A 17296-nucleotide genomic window follows, 5' to 3' on the forward strand; every position below is an offset into this window, starting at 1 on the left:
AAGTGGAGCGAAACCCTAAATTAAAACTTCCATACTGGAATTAGTTAGGACAATATATCAAGGGGGGATTCAAGCTGGTTTTAAGGTTAAATTTTTTAATCAAGATAAGAAAACGCCCTAATTTGGAAAATAAAAGCTGATATCTACTACATAAAGTGGAATTATGTTAAGATGAAAAATTTCGAGGTAGTTGCAGGATGATAATTGGTTTGATTTCTTAGCCAAGAGCTGTTATTAACAAACAGTTAAAAATATAAGCTAAAAGTTTCGTACGGGGACCAAATGTTATTTTATTGTATAGCCTAGTTAAAGTTCGCATTTATTAAAACAAAATATAATTTTAATAAGAGAAAATCAAGCAGATGATTGATTAAAATACATTTTAAATTTTATAAAAATTATTGTATAAGGTTCCTAGATGACAAACACGAGAAAAAGAGGGTACAAATTTGAGGTGCCAAGTTTATTTTATTGCCCTGTCTTTCATTTTTTAGACTTTTTATCAGATTTTTTTAAGATGTGCATTGGTAACATGCAAAATATCTAAGGTTTATGGCATTCTAATTATATACTAGAACCATATACCTACCTATAGCCAATATACCTTGTTGTCCCCTATTTGAAAGTTTTATACACTTGTTCTGAAAACAATTTCGCGTTACATATGTCATTATATAGAAGTTGAGTGGCTTTTGATAAGGCTAAATATCCCGTATGAATAAAATCCAAGCAGTTAACGTATGGTCTGCTGTTGATAAACTGTTCTGGTCCCGTTTTAATAAACTGTGGATTAGGAATTTCGCGTTCTAAAATTTCACAACCTCGAACATATTCCTCTGCCAGTGGATTACCGGAATCCCATATTCGAATGTTACTTTCATTCCTAAAAATAATTTAAAAAAAAACAAGTTTGATTCATAAGTATTAAGTCATAAGTCGTTGACTTATGAATAAAAACTCGTAGTTAATATAAAGTAGATTCCCTACTATTTGGGATAGTATGGGTGAGTTGTTATCGAATAAGATAAATAAAAATATTTTTAAAGTATAGGCATCTTATTTATCTATACTGCCAGATAGTAATGTAATTGTAAACCAAACAAGGTTCAGACTATTTTTATAACTTTTTACCTACCTTTTCTCATTAAATAAAGGGGGAATGGAGCAATTGGATTGTTTTTTTGCTCCTTAACTTACATTTTCAACGCATGAAAATAAGCATATTAAAAAAAATACATATTTTTACTTTTCTCAAATTGATCAATTTATATTTAGAATCTACGTTTTTATAATAAAAGATCTGGTTTGATAAAGCTAGGTAAAAAACCGACAGATTTCATTTTTTGAACTTAAGTAACGCAATTTAAGCGTTATCGAATAGAAACTAATAAAAATATAAAAATATAAGATTTCATTTCAAAGATAAAAAAAAAATTCTCTAATTTTTAAGACCTAAATAGGGGAGACTTCGGCAAGTAGGTACCAGGGTAACTTGGCACCCACCTTTTTTCTTCGTCTTTCGAACGAGGGATTGCATTCTTAAAATTACCTGTTTTGGTCTTTAATAATGCGAATTTTTAAAAAATACTGAAATAGTTCTAGTGGTATGGGAACAACAAATAAAAAATGTTTTGGCCCTTAAAATTGTGTCTTCCATTTAATTTTCTTTTTCTTTTGTTGACTTCCCAAAATTATTACATATTATTTTCGATTTTTTCAGATTACTTTATTTTTTGTTCAATTTCAATGTGACAAAAAATAATCGCCGTAAAGTAAATTTTTTGTCAATTTGTAAGTTTTTTTTTAATTTTTAAATATTTTAATGTTTAAATTTGAAGAAATAAATTAATATGGGAAAAAAATAAAAATGATTTTATGAAAAAGTCGCTGATATATATTATGAAAATTCTTGGATATTTTTATTAGAAAGAACAGATAGTGTTTCGTAACAAGTAAAGAAAGCAGACTCATTTTATTTTTATTTCTCCGGTTATAAATATTCTTAAGTACGTCAGTTTTCCCGATTTTGGGCGCATTGTCTGTAGTATTTAGTCTGCTTCAAGAATCCGCCTTATCGGAAAGGCCTCGTCGTAAGCTCAAAAAACAATAAAGTAAAAAAGCTAACAGTAAAAATTGTTGATGTCAATCAGCGACTAACATCTCAACTCCGGTTAGGTGACTGTCAGTCACCTAACCGGAGGATGGGGGTTGATGTTGGGAACGAAAATGAGGCGAGGGGGGTGTGTGATGAGGTAGAGAGGAAGAGGAAGACTTAGAGTTAGGGTGACATTATTCGGTTCTCGCGCCCCTTTTTTTCGATACAATGAGCTTAAGGTTTAGAAAACATTTTTGTTTCCAAAACATTTGAAAACATTATGTCTCGGAGGAGGTGGCAAATGACTTTTGTTTAGATATATCTAAACAATACTTTCCTATTAGGAAACAGCGCTTCTCTGAGAGTTCAATTTAAATGATTTTCATGCAAACATCCCATTTATAAACTAAACAAATCTTCAGTTACAACCGCACCGGTTGATAAGAAAATATTTGTAATCTAGACAATTTTCTTTGTCCCTTTAGCGAATACAAATATCAAATGAAAAAGTGTAGGTAAAATTATAATTAGATTCGCTGTGATAAACAATATCCGTAAAATGTGGGAGACCCCAATCCAATACTAGTTATACCTTTTTTACTATGTAGTGCATTTTCAAAACCAAAGTCTATGAATTTCATTCGTCATACTAAAAAATATTATGCCAGCAGAATATTTTTTCAGAGTAGCCTAGAATCTGAATATAAATTTATCATATTGAAAAAGAGCAATGAAAATAAATTTATTTTCATTTGCATTCATTTTTTCAAAATAATTTTTCAGAACCAGTTGAAGTTCAACATCAAACTACGTTCAAACTTTGCATAGTTCTCCAAACAGTTTTGGAGTTGTAGTAGAAAGCCAAAGTGATCTATTACCGTAAGAGATCTTATTTATTTTGAACTGAGATCGTAAGAAGTCTTACGATCTCAGTTCAAAATACTCAATAGATCAGATGAGACGATCTGTTTTTGTGAGTGATATCACATGCTTAATCATACAAACTCTCCTCAGGAAACTACAGTGAAGTACAGTGCTTGAAGAACATTAAATTGAATTTAAATTTAAATCATTGGAGTAGAATCAGACCAGGAAATATAATCATGATTCTTGTTTTTTTAAATAATTGATTCCCAATTCATGCTCTTGGATGAAGCTCCAGATTTAGGCTCTATCAAGTAATTCAATTATTGTAGTTTAAAAATTATGGTTTGCTGTGCTTTTTCGTTATTCAGGCCTACTGTTGTGTTTTCTTGCGTGAAAATTGCAATCACAGCAGCTGACGTTAGGACATTAATTAATCAGGGGGAAGCAACGAACAATAGATCACTTATTCTGGGCGAAGCGAAAAGGGGATTTTTTCACCCACACTACTGCAAATTTCCTTATGTTAAGAACAATGAAAAAGCTGCATTGACATCAGAAGCATTTTGAGAAGTTAAAAAAATATACCAACTGGAAAGAGGCCTTACCATATTATTTAATATAACTGTATAAATTCCAGGTAAATTACAGTATTCATACCCAAATATATGATGAACGTATTTGTTGTAGTGATGAATCTTCGTTGAATGAATATCAGTATTACGATCGTTTATGTTTCCGTAACGTTCTAGGGTTGGATATTGATTCAACCAAATCACTTGGGTGATATTTGATAATTTTTGAAGAATAAGTCGTAATTCCATTAGATTTTTGTTATAAAGTTGAAAATTGGCCCCATACTGTTGCATCATGTAATACACTTCAATGCCTTGATTTCACAAAGTATTATTTTAAACATTTCACATAGTTAAAATGCACGAGCAGCAAAATACAGTACTTATTTACCACTTAACCAAGATTTATTAAAAAATTAGATGTTGCTTTAAAATTAGCAATTAACAATATTGAGAAATCAAAAAGTTAGTGTTAAATAACAAAAAAATTGTGCTATTAATATGCAAAGTCTGTAGATTACTGCGATGGCGACGATCGCCCCCTTCGACAAATGCCCCCCTGACTTTGCTCCAATTGCCCCCCGACTATCGCCCCCCAAAAATACGACTGTTGTTTATATTCCGGACCAGGGGAAGGAGCTTAGTGCAAAAGTCAAAATTTTTAACAGCTGATTGAAGGGCTGGTCGCACCCCTCTATGAAGCAAAATACTAATTTCTTTTGTAAAATAATTCTTCTCTAAAATAGTATATATTTTTACATTTTGCCATTTTTCAAAAACCGGTAGTCGTAGTGATTTGAGTTCTGATCTACGACCCCAGAGTACAAAGTCGCAATTTCTTCACTCCTTTTTTCATATTTTTTGTCTATTAATTTTAAAATAATTTAAGCTGGAAAAATAATTCTTAATTACTGTGATTGGCTCTTTTTTTACGCTTTTAAGCTTTATAAGTACACAAGCAATGTGCAATCGGACTTAGAAAATTTTCATATCGTTGAGAGCATTCAGGGGGAGGGGCTTATAGCTCATAGTTCACCCAATTGTCCACCAAGCAAAGCTTGAATTGCTATATTTTGAGTAATTGATGACCAAATACATGCATTTTTGACAAAGGGGTCAGTTGTTATTATTTAAGGGGGGCTTTAGTTAGGGGGGCATTAGTTACGGGGGGCATTTATTTTTGAGGGGCAACAGTCGGGGGGCAATTGGAGAAAAGCCAGGGGGGCATTTGTCGAAGGGGGCGATCGTCCACATGCCAGATTACTTATATTATGCAACCCACGCCGAGTTGTCGCTCTAAAAATATTGTACTTTATTTTAGTGAGTTTTGTTTGAAAACGTAATTTTAACACAACCTTTTCTCGGGAGGAATTGCCATGCTTATTCAGAGAAAGAGTGTTCATATCACCATTGCCAGGAGCAATGCGAACATCCTTTCTTGACGTAAGGGAAATAAGTACTATAGCGCTGCTGTATAGTTTGCTTACCCAAAAAAATTAAATTTGGTCTCTCCGTTTGTTCAGAAGCTACCCATTGATACATAACTCTTATAGCATCATCGTTAATAAGATGTCGCCATTTGAATGACACTCGCAAACTAAGAATGCTACTATCTACGTCAACATCACCATGAAATGCAGTCCACATTTTTGGTATTTGAGTTGGATTTGTTACTCGATCATAGTCTGGAATCAACTGAATGATTAAACAAAAAATTGCAATAAATTCACGGGAATGAAAAACTTCTGTCTCAAAAAATAATCTTGTTAGACTGTTATAATAATAAAACACTTACAGAATATCTAATGATAAAATATTAAATATTTGCTATGAAAATCTACAATTCCACATTATTCTCACCTCGTTTTTTCTCATGACTTCAACCTTTTTTTTGAATTTTTTATAATTTCCTTACAGAACCAAAAAATAACCATATAATATTAGTTAATATAACAATAGCCTGGTGAAACTTGAAACAGAGTTTCAAACCCGGATACTATCGTGTTATAGAAAACCAACATACAGTAGGCACCAAAAGAGTCCGAACACCCGAGAGAACCTTATGGGAAATCGCTGTTTTTGCAAGGCGAAAAAGTGGTCAAATTTTCATTCGATTTGAATGAAAATTTTTCTGTAGATTTTCTTGGGTACCAGGAACAATTCTAATTTTTTTTTAGAATTTTAAAATAATGGGAAGGGTAGGTTTTTGGCGAACCTTAAAGTGTCCGGACAGTAGAGAGGCCCATATGTAAATGGGCTTACTATAGGTTCCGATTGTGACTCACTGGGAAATGCTAGAGAAACGCAAACGGTCTTAAAAAAAGATCTGCGTTTCTTCTATGGCACCCGTGAGTCACGATTTTTTAAAACAATTAATGTTCTTTCCCTACCCACCCTCAAAATTGATTTAGTTCAGATCTCCACTTCTGAGAGCCATCCACTGCTGCCGGGTATACGGAATTGCTTACTCTTCCCCCAGTCCCTACTAAACCCCTTTGTTTCAGAAAAACGTGGGGGAGAGTAAGCAATTCCGCAGACCCGGCAGCAGTGGAAGGCTCTCAGAAGTGGTATCCTTCACGAAATCAATTTTGAGGGTAGGTAGGGAAAGAAAGGCACCATGATAAAGCATACAGGATAAAAAGTTCAATTCTTTTAATAAAATGCATTGCGAAATAACTAGAAAAGGTTGAATTTTTTCCCGTGGCCTTTCTAGACTTACTCTTTCCTACACATTCTGAAAACAACTTAATTTCATTTGATTAACATTAAAAATTCTACTATGTGTCAAGGTTTGTGGTAGAAAAATAGTTGAAAAATAGGGAAAAATGCTAGATAGTCTATTTTTAATCTACTATACAAAAGTAGAAGGAATAAAACAATTGGCTCCTTTTTTAAAATTATAGAATGAATTTTCTACAATTTTCTTACTTTTAAGCATCTAACATCGTACAACGGGGTCGCGTGTGCTCGTTGATAGTATTATAATTTTTTTCTCTCACTTTTTTGCATCAAATTATTTTTGGTTGTTTTTCACACACATTCTTTGGTTTATCTCATGCTTGATTATCTCAGGTATCCGTGAATTACTTTTTGACATAATTAATCTTAAAATTTCAATTTCTGTCAATTTTTTTATTTTCTTCACCTTCTTACACTCTAAATTTTTCGTCCCGTAATAGATAGTACTGGTGGGAAGGTGGGAACTTAGGCGCTTAACAATACCTCTGTAGGGGTGTCCAAAAAATTATTTCGTACCTTTCCATACGAAGGTACGCGTACTAAGAAAATTCACTAACTAATACACAATCATGACGTACTATTACCAGGACTTCAGTGGACGACGGCCGAAGCCAAGGGTGCCCTAGACTGAACCTTTTCTGAACGATTTCTGGGCTCTTCTAGACTTGCAAGAAAAAAAATTGGTGGGTACTCGTATTCTCAGGTATTCTAATTATTCGTATTCATATCTCGTTTGTGATATGTGAATTGTGGTATAATGTTTAAGGTGATCGTAGAGAGAGTTCCAAGGTTTGATTTCTGAATCGGGAAATCTTTTAAAAATAATTGAAAAATCTTTCTTACGTGGAATACTTACCCCTTCTTATCTGTATATACGGAGAGCCCCCTACGGTTAGTACGCGCTTGGGCCGTTTCACCTGAAAACCACTAAGAAAAAGGTCTTAGTACACCCTAGTCCATAAATATCTACCCCCCCCCCCCCAGAAAGGCGCGAAAAATAATAGTACCGCAACAAAATTGGTTTTGCGCTTTTAACAATATGCTTATCACCCATCCTTTCCACTTATTTTACGTTGAAAAAAGACATTTCTAGATGACAGCAAGCGCACAATTCGTTGCGGTACTATTATTTTTTTGCGCTTTTTTTTGGGGGGGGGGGGGGGGGGGCTTAGATATTTATGGATTCGGGTGTACCCCCTTAGTAGGTCCGAGAAGATTTAGAGTGTAAATCCCCCCGCCCCCGATTCTGTAATTAGCCAGATCTTTCTCGTAAGTTCTAGTCACATCACTATTTTCTCTCGTCTTTTATCTCGCTCTTGTTTACTTATCAGTTTTTCTAATTATTATTTCTTTCTCTTTTTTCTAGTAATAGCAATTTTTTTACCTTTTAGTTCATGTTGTTGCACCCATTTTCTAAACAGTGTTAACCCAGTTGGCTGTAAGTTGCCAAGTATTATTTAAGATTTTGTTTTAAAGCAGGAAGTATGTGGTATCAATTTCACCCCGTTCTGTCTGGTTGTAAGCATCAACTGAATAGGGCTTGGTCCCTCAGTTTTTATCAGCTTGGAAGAGCTCACATCTGCGGTGTTCTCTGTACCCTCCTGGAGCTAGTGGAAAGGACAGTGTTTTGGTCCGTTCTAGGGTCGTGGATGACTTTTTAAATGGATGAAGTTGATGACCCAGGAGAGGATGAGTCTGCTTGGGGTCCTACCTCAATGTCTTCAGTATCCCTACCCCTTCTCAAGGTCAATTGACTTAAGATAAAAGTACTACCCTAGTTGTAAAGCCAAATTGGTTGCCAAACCAAATGAGATTGTGACCAAAAAAGGCAATTCGGTATCTTTCGTTTCCTTCAAGAGAAAAACCCATAAAGGCTTCAGAAAGACGACATAGGTGAAGACTTCCCTTCCCAATTGGATTCCGCTTTCGAATTGGACTTTTAGACTTTCGTTTTTATTGATTACTCTACGCAAATATGTAAATTCAAGAAGTTTTCTGCTAAACTCGAAAAGGACGTGATCTTCGTCAAAACTGAGAAGCCCTCATGGCTAGGAAAATCGATAAATTGGAAAAAGAAGTCACAAACAGAGTTTGTCTCCACGGTGACCTGGGAAAGGGCAAAGACCTCGTTATTGCCAAACTCTTACTCGCAGAAAAGTACATTCGACTGTTTGAGCTGCAGAATTCTGGGAAGGAACAAATAGCATCCCGCATCTCCTGTAAACGTAAATTCCTCCCCACCCAAAAAGCAACCAAGCATCCCTGCTAAACCTTTTCTTATTGCTAGAGTAAGAGACTCTGTTTCGGTCAGTTTAATCACGAGAAGAAAAATTGACAACTTATTTGGTTTGGTTAACGACAAAGAAGGTCCAGTAGTCCAGTAACTAAAAAAAAAACATAGCGTAAACTCGGTCAATTTTTTTTCAGGGACGAAAAAAACTGCGACAAAGCTCGAGAGCTTCTAGAGCAAACAGAGGCGGAAAACACCTTCCAAATATTTATGCGCCAGAGAATTACTACCCAGCCTTTCTGAGGTTTAATTGGGTCAGTGGGATAGGCAGAGTTTTTGAGGATGGCGCGAAGCAACAGCAGCAATATGGATCTATTTATAGCCAGAGATAACAAAACTGTGCCCTCATTATAAATTTTCAAACCAAAAATAACCCTCCAAGTCTTCTTAAGGGAAAAATTGTCGGTGTTCGTATCCTTTTCAATCTAGACGACTTTACTTTAGTTAGGTTCAGCCTTTGCTGCAAAACAAACTGCAACCGATATTTGGAGCTGGGTCGTATTCAATAAGGGATGGTTCACGCAATCGTTGAAATGATAACTTGGGCAGATGCAGTCTGTTACACTCTATTCAGTCTTGTGCGGTTTCCCATCCTCATCTCATGTGCGTATCCTGCTTTCTAAATCATGCTGATGGCTCGTATGGTTGCTCAGCTAACCTTAAAGCATTAGATCTGGATCTTAAATATTAGATCCGGATATTGATGTGGTCTTTATTGAAGAAACGTATTTCAACAGTATGCCCCGAGTCTTCTTCTTTTGAGCCCAAATTCATTCATTCTGGCTACTCTTCTTTTCACAGTCTCTCCTCCGAGCAAGATTTCAGCTCTGCTATTATCGTTAGAAGTTCCCTCAACGCTTCGTTCTGCAGCTTTGGTTCAAGCTGCTGTGGCGTCAAGCTGTCAAACAATTTTGTATTTTGATTATTTTTTGCAGACCGTCTCAGGTGTCGATCGCATCGCACCTCTATTTGTGAAGCTATTCCACAGTGCGTGAAAAAAGATGCCACTTTCGGCAATTACTGCAACGTGAAAAGTCAGGCATGGAATAGCGTTCACTCTGACCATATTGGCGTCAACCTAGAACTCTGTTTCTTAAATAACGCTCTCTCCGTTTCCAATGTAAACCTAAATCTACTTTCACATAAGCCTGCTAAAACGTCCTTTGTTGGCGACCCTATGGCTGGGGACACCGTTTCTCTTAATTAATGGCAATACCCATCGTATTCGTCACTTTCTGACCACCCCTTTATCTCTTTCCGTGTGCACCTTTGGTCGATGTGTTAGCCCACTAGCTCGTGTAGAGATCCGTTTACCGTTTCCCCTCAATTGCAACCTGCCCCTTTTTTCACTGACCTTGAATCCTCGCTAACCAACACAGCATCCCAAGTACTATACAGTCGTTTAACTCTCCTCGGGATATCAAAACGGTCGGCTGCCCTCAAAAGCAAACTCCAATTTCATCCCTCCCGAGACTCTACAAGAACGCATTGGTGGTCCGCAAATCGTTGGTCCCTCCGTAAGAAGCTAAGAGACTCCTACAAACATGCTCGTGTGTCTCAATCTCAATGGAATAGAGACGCATACAGTTACCTAAAGGCTGAGCACATAGGACTCTCAGATAAGAAAAAAAAGATAGTCGGAAATCTTTCTGCTTTAGTAACCTTAACCAAAGGATATTTTTGAACAATTAAAAAAGTTGGAGGTATCCAACCCCAATAAATAATCATCATACAGAATCACTAATGGATAAAGTTTTTCTTACCGACCCAAAGGATATCCTCTGTGCCTTCAGCTCACACTTCTTCCCGGCTAACCCTTCAGATGAATTAATTCAAAAGATCACACTGCATTTCTCAATAGGGTCCTTGCATGAATAAGGGATTCCTTTTAAATAAATATAATTAGAATCAGTTTTTCACGCTGATTCTCATGTCATTTTATTTTTTATTTTTAAAATGATAATTTCCCCCCGTAAACTCACTTCAAAGTTGAGATTACCTCCTCCCCACTTTAAAACGGACCTCACGCCATTTTTGGTGTGCGGATCATTAAATGTGATGAATTTTGCTCTTTTTCCCCCCTTTTCACCCTTTTCGTCTTTCGCCTTTAGGACCTAAGGGCAAAAGAGGGGGTATAGGAAGCAAGAAAAGGGTGATTCAGATTAAGTTCGTCTGACAATTCCTGGTGGTCAAAATTATGCGTGAGGTTATAGAGCTAACGCTGTTCTTTTTTGAGCACTAATGGACCCACCTAGTGGTGACAAAACTAGGAAGTACTACCAAGTTTTACCTAGTTACCTAATAATACATATTTTTTTCTACTTTACCAAGTTTCCTGCTGTACTACTTTATTAAAAGTAATAACTTGTTTAAAAAAATCTAGTAAAGAAAATCTAGCTTCAATACCCACCCAAAGTTTAGGAACTCATGAGCGCGCACGAGAGAACCTTATGGAGAAAGGCGTTTTTTCTCGGCGTTCCCAAAAACCCAATTTTCGTAGGAACGCTACGAATTTTATTTTTGCCATAGCCATTATGGTTAGGATTAAGCAATTTTTTTTTAATTTTGCGATCAATGGAAGGGTAGTTTTTTTAACGAACCATAACTTTGGAACACTCCATAGCAATATGCAAATTAGGGTACTTCAAAGGATGTAATTATAGAACAGGTTAAGATAGGAAGACGCAAAATACTAAGAAATGAAGAGCGTCCCAAGTTCAACAATAGTCTTCATTTTCATATTGTACGCGTCAAATTTGATTTAGTCAATTGTAAATTGAAAACAAGGATGTGTAATTGCAATTTCAGAATTACGGGGAATTTTCTGTGGGGGTATTGTCCTGCGAGTAAACAAAGTATCTGAATCCTGACGCCGTCTCTTTTCTTCACAGTCTTAATTATTATAATTGATATTAACATCTGACGATGTCAAAAAGATGATTAACTTGGCCAACTTAGGGCTCGAGTTTAAAGTTACCCCTCCGTTGATTGCAAAAATCTAAAAAAAATCAGCGTTATGGTACCCATTATGACTACGGCCAAAAAAAATTCGTCGCAATCCGACGAAAATTGTATTTTTGGGAACGCCGAGAAAAACGCCTTTTTCCATAAGGTTCTCTCGCGCGTTCCCAAACTTTAGGAAGGTAATGTATATATTTTTTGGCAAAACCGTAGAATTAGAGAGCCAATCATAGTGCTGGGAACACTGATGAAAGTGTAGCCGTGATTATGTACTGTTTAGTAACATATTGCCTCACGATCAGACAGCCTTTATTGGACGACGTCCAAAGCCAAGGTTTTCCCTTGACTGACCCTTGTCTTAACGCTTGTATGTGCTTGTTCAGACTTGCAAAAAAAATTGTCGGGAACTATTGTCATTATTCTAACAATTCTTATTTTCATCTCTTATATCGTATACGATTCGTGGTTTCATGGTTAAGGCGATCGCTCAATATGCGGGAAAAACAAGTTTCGATTCCCGTGATATTTTAAAACACTCAGGAGAGAAGAGTAGCCGTAGCAATTAGTACGGGCTTGGGTCGTTTCACCAGGAGCCCACTAAAAAATGGTCTTAAGTTGACGTAAGACGTATGATATTTATATGTACGTATGATGATTGGTAATGACGCAAGTTCACACTAGTGGTTTTCGGCTATTTTTTAGCCGAAAGAAGAAAAACAAGCCGAAATGCGAGCCTAATCGCCCAAAAAATTCGTCTTTCCATAGTTTTTTTCGGCGCCAAAATGTTTAGAAATTTCCAAACTTTTCGGCACCAAATCGACGGAAAGACGAAAGTCAAAAGCCGAAAACTGAACAGCCAATCACAGCAATCCATTTTTTATGCGCAAATAATTTTTGATATTAGGGCAACATCAGCAATGCCAAATCTGTCTGCTGTCATTCTTTTTCGTCATTCTTTTCTTATTTGTAGTGTGAATAGTCGAAGACGAAATCAAAATTTTTTTCGTCTTTTGGCTATCCGAAAAGACCATAGTGTGAACGAGTCTTTAGTACCCCCTTAGAAGACCCGAGAAAATTTAGAGTGCCATGAAATTGACGATACATCTGGTTGGTGTTATTAAGTCTTGAAATACTTATTAAGACAACCGCACCACCTTTACCAGTCGTAATTTTTTTTAAAATAATTTTAATTCAATTTTTTAGACTGCAGCTATAATTTTTTTACCACCCGATCACATTTTATGATTCAAAAAAGCAATAGAGCGGGAAAAGAGCAATCGAGTGGGAATTGATAGAAAAGGTTTTGAAAAAAAGGACACACTTCTGGTTGAAAATTGTCGGTGGCTTATGGTGGGATGACCCAACCTCTCCTCAATGAAGGTCATGAGATTGATTGTTAAATGCCTTAAAGGCTGTGTGGTTGCCATGCTGGTAATTAAGCCTTTGAAAGTCTCTGAAAAATCTGTGTGTTGTTTTTTCTTATACCTTTTACTTATTGTAATCGTTAATTAAGCTTTAAATAATTTAAGCAAATATACCTTTAGAAAGTTGTAAAACTGTTGACGAATTCTTGAATCTCCCATGAAGACAAAATTCAATTTAATATGTTTTCTATCCTTATTCATCATATAAATCATGTTTGTGTGCTGTCCCCGGTGAAAAACATCGAAACAATTAACTGCACTTTCAATCGTGTACTGCAATAGATGGCATGATGAATGGGTTTTTGAAACCAACTGATTTTTATATGATTCTCTTGCCCATTTTTCGAAATTATATTTAGTTTTGTCGAGTAAATTATTGATGCAAAATGGTTTTTCGTTTTTTGATTGGTTATTCCTGTTTTTAATTTTTTTCAGTTATATAATTTCATATTTTTTTCTCAAAATTTCACATTTTCATCTTTCTGTACTCAAATTATGAAAAATTTCAAACTTTTAATGATTACAAAATTATGGAAAAAAAGTCCTAACGTCAACAGTATAGGTTTCGTCACGGAAAACGAATCGTCCAAATGGTTTAGTATAATGGGAATAATGAGAAATTTCGTGCTTTAAATTCGTATGACTTTCTCTCCTATATTTTTTCTACTGTAGACTTGGGATTATAACTTAAAATATAATAAAAATATGATAAAGGAAGGAAACTCATTTCTTTTTCATACAGGCAATTTTTTTAATATTTCTAGGGTAAAATGGGTCGACCGATTCTTTTTTTTCCTTTAAGCTCTAATTCTCTTACTCTCTCTCTCTAACGAATTAAGTTCCACCAAGTCTTAAAAAAAGAGAATTATTCACCCTTTCCCTTTATTTTTTTTTCTAAACTAATCAAATAATATCTAGGTTAGTTATTTTACGATTTAAAAACAAAAACTAAGGGCAACTGACCCCAGATATGAGGTCAGTTACATTTTGTTCATTACTGTTGTGTGTAATGACGATGAAAAAAAATTGGAGGTAAACAATTATAAAATAAACAATATAATAATGAATGAAAAGTAATAGCGACGGTGGTACTAATGGTATCGAATGAAAAGTATTTATAATGCATGGTACAGTATCCTGCACAAAAACAAGGATAGCGATTTTTCTGTCCTAAACCAACTAGCGGCTCGTCCAAAAAATAAAGTCTTTATTTTTTGGAAAAAGGCTGAAGGTTGAAGAAACTTATGCCCTTTCCAGAGCTAGAAAAAAAGAAATTTGGTAAAAAATTTAAAAAAAAAATAAGCATCACAAGCATACACGGCTACGTCAAATATAAAACTATGCAGTCAATAATGCTGAAAAGGCGATTTTTCCGATTTTCTCCAAGAATCTTTACAATTCCAAGATTTTTTATTTGTCTGGAAAATGAAAACAGTTTCTTCAGCCTGCTGCCTTTTTCCAAAAACAAAGACTTTAATTTATTTGACCAGCCACTAGGTGGTTTTGGAAAAAAAATCGCTGTCCAAGTTTCTGTGCAGGATACTGTACTTCGGTCATAAATCACTTCTTACGATAGGAACGTATGACGAAATGAACTTATGAAAATTTATTTTTCTATGGTAGGGAAGTGTGGGATAATCTGGCGTACGGGTAAGTTGGCTCAAATAAATTTTAGTTACTTTATATGTGATACAAACAATTGGAAAAATGAAGAGATGTAGATTTAAAATTTAGTTAGCTTTAAAAAAATATATTGTAATACTTCAAATAGTTTATGAATGTAAAATAAAATTAATTTCGCGCCTTAAAATTGGGTGTTCATGACTGAAGTTCCAACTACATTAATTTCTTTAAGAACCAATGAAACAAATTAAAAAAAATACGAAGAATATTCAAGATTATCACCCAAATACGGCTGTCTAGTTTTTGTTATGTAAGTTGAAATTATAGATTTTCTGCAATTTCCGAATACTTTCTTGTTTGAGGTAAATGGGCTTGGAAACAGAGGGCGTATTTGTCGCGTATGAAGCAACAACCAGTAATCGGAAATGTAGTTTTTTTTAATGGTTAGAACTTATTTTAGAAAAACAGATACGGGAATAGCCAATTTTGTGTTCACATTTACAGTGCAATTAGAAAAGTGTTGATTGAAAAGAAGATTCTTTGACTTGTTGCAGAAAAAGATTGCTGCTGATTTATCAGCAGTTGAAGGTGAAAATCCATCATTTGTCAGCTCTGTTTGAGGCTTAAAACTTAAAATTGTATCTATTGCGGCAATAACCTAGTCTGAAATGGTTTATACTGGTTTAAAAAAACACTATTTAAAGCAGGAATTAGTTCTTTTTTTAAGATTTGGTGGATATAGATACGTCATGAAGTAAGGAAACGGGAGAAATGATAAAAAAAGTGAGCCAGTCGCCCTACTCTTCACTATTTGTGACAAAGGAAAAAAGATACTTATGGCCCTAATGGACCCACCTAGCATTATTTTACGTCACATAAAAGAAAGCCAAAGTACCATTAACTACTGGCCTTCTCGACTGTGTATAAACTTTAAATTCCAATTTAAAAGGACCCTTCCCGTAAACAAGATCCTAAATAATCAATATAATCAATCTAATATGATATAAAACTTAGGTCTAAGAACCCCAAGGGGTAGCCACTGTATTTCAAGTGAACCAAGGAGAAAATTTCCTCGATTTCCTCCTTACATTAATTATTTAAAAGTGACGTTTTTATAACAGGAAATATTAAAAAATTCGTATTATTCCTCGAAATTAACCCGTAATGCCCCTATTTCCCATCGATTAAACCAGGGGAAAAAGAGTCGGCAACCCCTTGAAGAACCTAAAGTTCTAAAATCGAACTTGATTTTTTGTGACAATAAAAACTGTTTTCCAATAAATTTTTCTAAACTGTGCGGAAAATTTAGGTAGCTTCTGTAAACAATAAAATAAAAACAATATTCCTTAAAAAATTAATTGTGTTGACTTACGTGGATGTTTCCATGTCGGCGCTCCCAATATAAGTAACTCCATTGATTGAAAAGAGTAACAGAGAAATAAAAATGCATGAAAGGATGCAAGTTCCAATCTGAAAGATTATAAATGTTATTGGGAAGTAGTTAAAATTGATTCGAAAATTTTTTTTTTCTGATTTCTGAAACATTTTGTTTGAAAAATTGTATTCTTATTTCTTATCCGGACTGCTAAAATTTTGCTTGTTTAGTTCACTTTTTTAATTGTTGAGAATAAACCTAAATAAAATCAACCATGTTTAGTTTACCGATCAATAAGTGGTAGATATAAAAAAAGAATAATATAAAAGTGTACCTATTCTAATGCTTAACCAATGACACAACTACATATATTTTTGCATAAAACTTTCACCATCAGATGCTAGAAGTAAACTGAATACACTTTTGACTAAAATTTTCTTTTCTACTCCGAGCATTCTCGCATTCTTATGGGAAGAGAGGTGTACTTCTTGAAACAGTATAGGTTGGCTTATCATAAGTAAATGCTATAATTGAATTTATCAAATAAAATCATTAGGGAAGATTGGGGCTTGTTATCAACCATGAAATTTGGTACAACTCATTATTATTTTTGATGGCACAATGTTAAAAAGGTTACCGATTATCGACAATTTGGTATCGGAAAACATTGAGACTACAGAGGAGCGTAAAAAAACCTAAAATTTAAAGTTTAAAGGAAGCTAGAAATACTTTAATTTTCGCTTAAATTTCTCACTTAAGGCTCAATTCCCCTACTAAATGGTCCATTTTCCCAATGAAATTTTGTAATTCTATGCCACTTAAATTATATAAGATATTAGATTATATTAGCAAAATTATACAAGTAGTTGAAAATTTAAGAATTTAATTTGCTTAATTGCTCGTTTTTTTATTTTATGGAACTTAAATTAAAGAAAAAAATCACTCCCTCCTAAGCCAAAAAAAGTGCACCCTCGAAAGTGTGCAGTAAGTGTGCATTTTCCTTGCTTCCTCTACACTTAAAAAAATGGAGTATCAAACCAGTTCGTGTGCCTATTAATAGTGTGGTGGTTCACCTAAAAATTCCTTTGTAGAAATTCACGCGTAAGACCTTTGGCATTTGTAGTCAACCAAAGGGTATTTTCAAAGGTATAAGTGGGCATTTCAGTGTGCATACCCCCCCCCCTCCCTTAATGAGTCATGTCTAGACGGTAAAGATCACGGTCAGACAAAAACAGACAGGGGAGGGGAAATACTCACAAGCGATGATGAGGCGGGGGATTAAACATGTAAGAACATAATTTTTTAATAGATTCCCAAGATTTCAAGAAAAAGCATAAAGAGTGTAAAAAC

At 34.8% G+C, this 17296-nt stretch overlaps 1 protein-coding gene and 1 long non-coding RNA gene across 2 annotated transcripts; both read right to left on the reverse strand.

Annotated features, from left to right (window-relative positions):
* Positions 1–609: 609 nt before the first annotated feature.
* Positions 610–13167, reverse strand: LOC124330005 (N-acetylneuraminate 9-O-acetyltransferase-like). The gene is made up of 4 exons (XM_046788681.1): positions 13063–13167; positions 5022–5229; positions 3620–3848; positions 610–883 (listed from the first exon to the last, which is right to left on the reverse strand). The coding sequence occupies exons 1-4, from the start codon at positions 13159–13161 to the stop codon at positions 616–618; spliced, it is 804 nt and encodes a 267-aa protein (XP_046644637.1). The 5' UTR covers positions 13162–13167; the 3' UTR covers positions 610–615.
* Positions 13168–13284: 117 nt separating this feature from the next.
* Positions 13285–16335, reverse strand: LOC124312932. Its single transcript, XR_006910654.1, has 3 exons — positions 16281–16335; positions 15944–16204; positions 13285–13363 (listed from the first exon to the last, which is right to left on the reverse strand). It is a non-coding gene; the product is annotated as an uncharacterized LOC124312932 (long non-coding RNA).
* Between the last annotated feature and the right edge of the window lie 961 nt (positions 16336–17296).

The sequence above is a fragment of the Daphnia pulicaria genome, chromosome 1 (genome assembly GCF_021234035.1).
Source record: "Daphnia pulicaria isolate SC F1-1A chromosome 1, SC_F0-13Bv2, whole genome shotgun sequence".
In the NCBI taxonomy this organism is placed as follows: Eukaryota; Metazoa; Arthropoda; class Branchiopoda; order Diplostraca; family Daphniidae; genus Daphnia; species Daphnia pulicaria.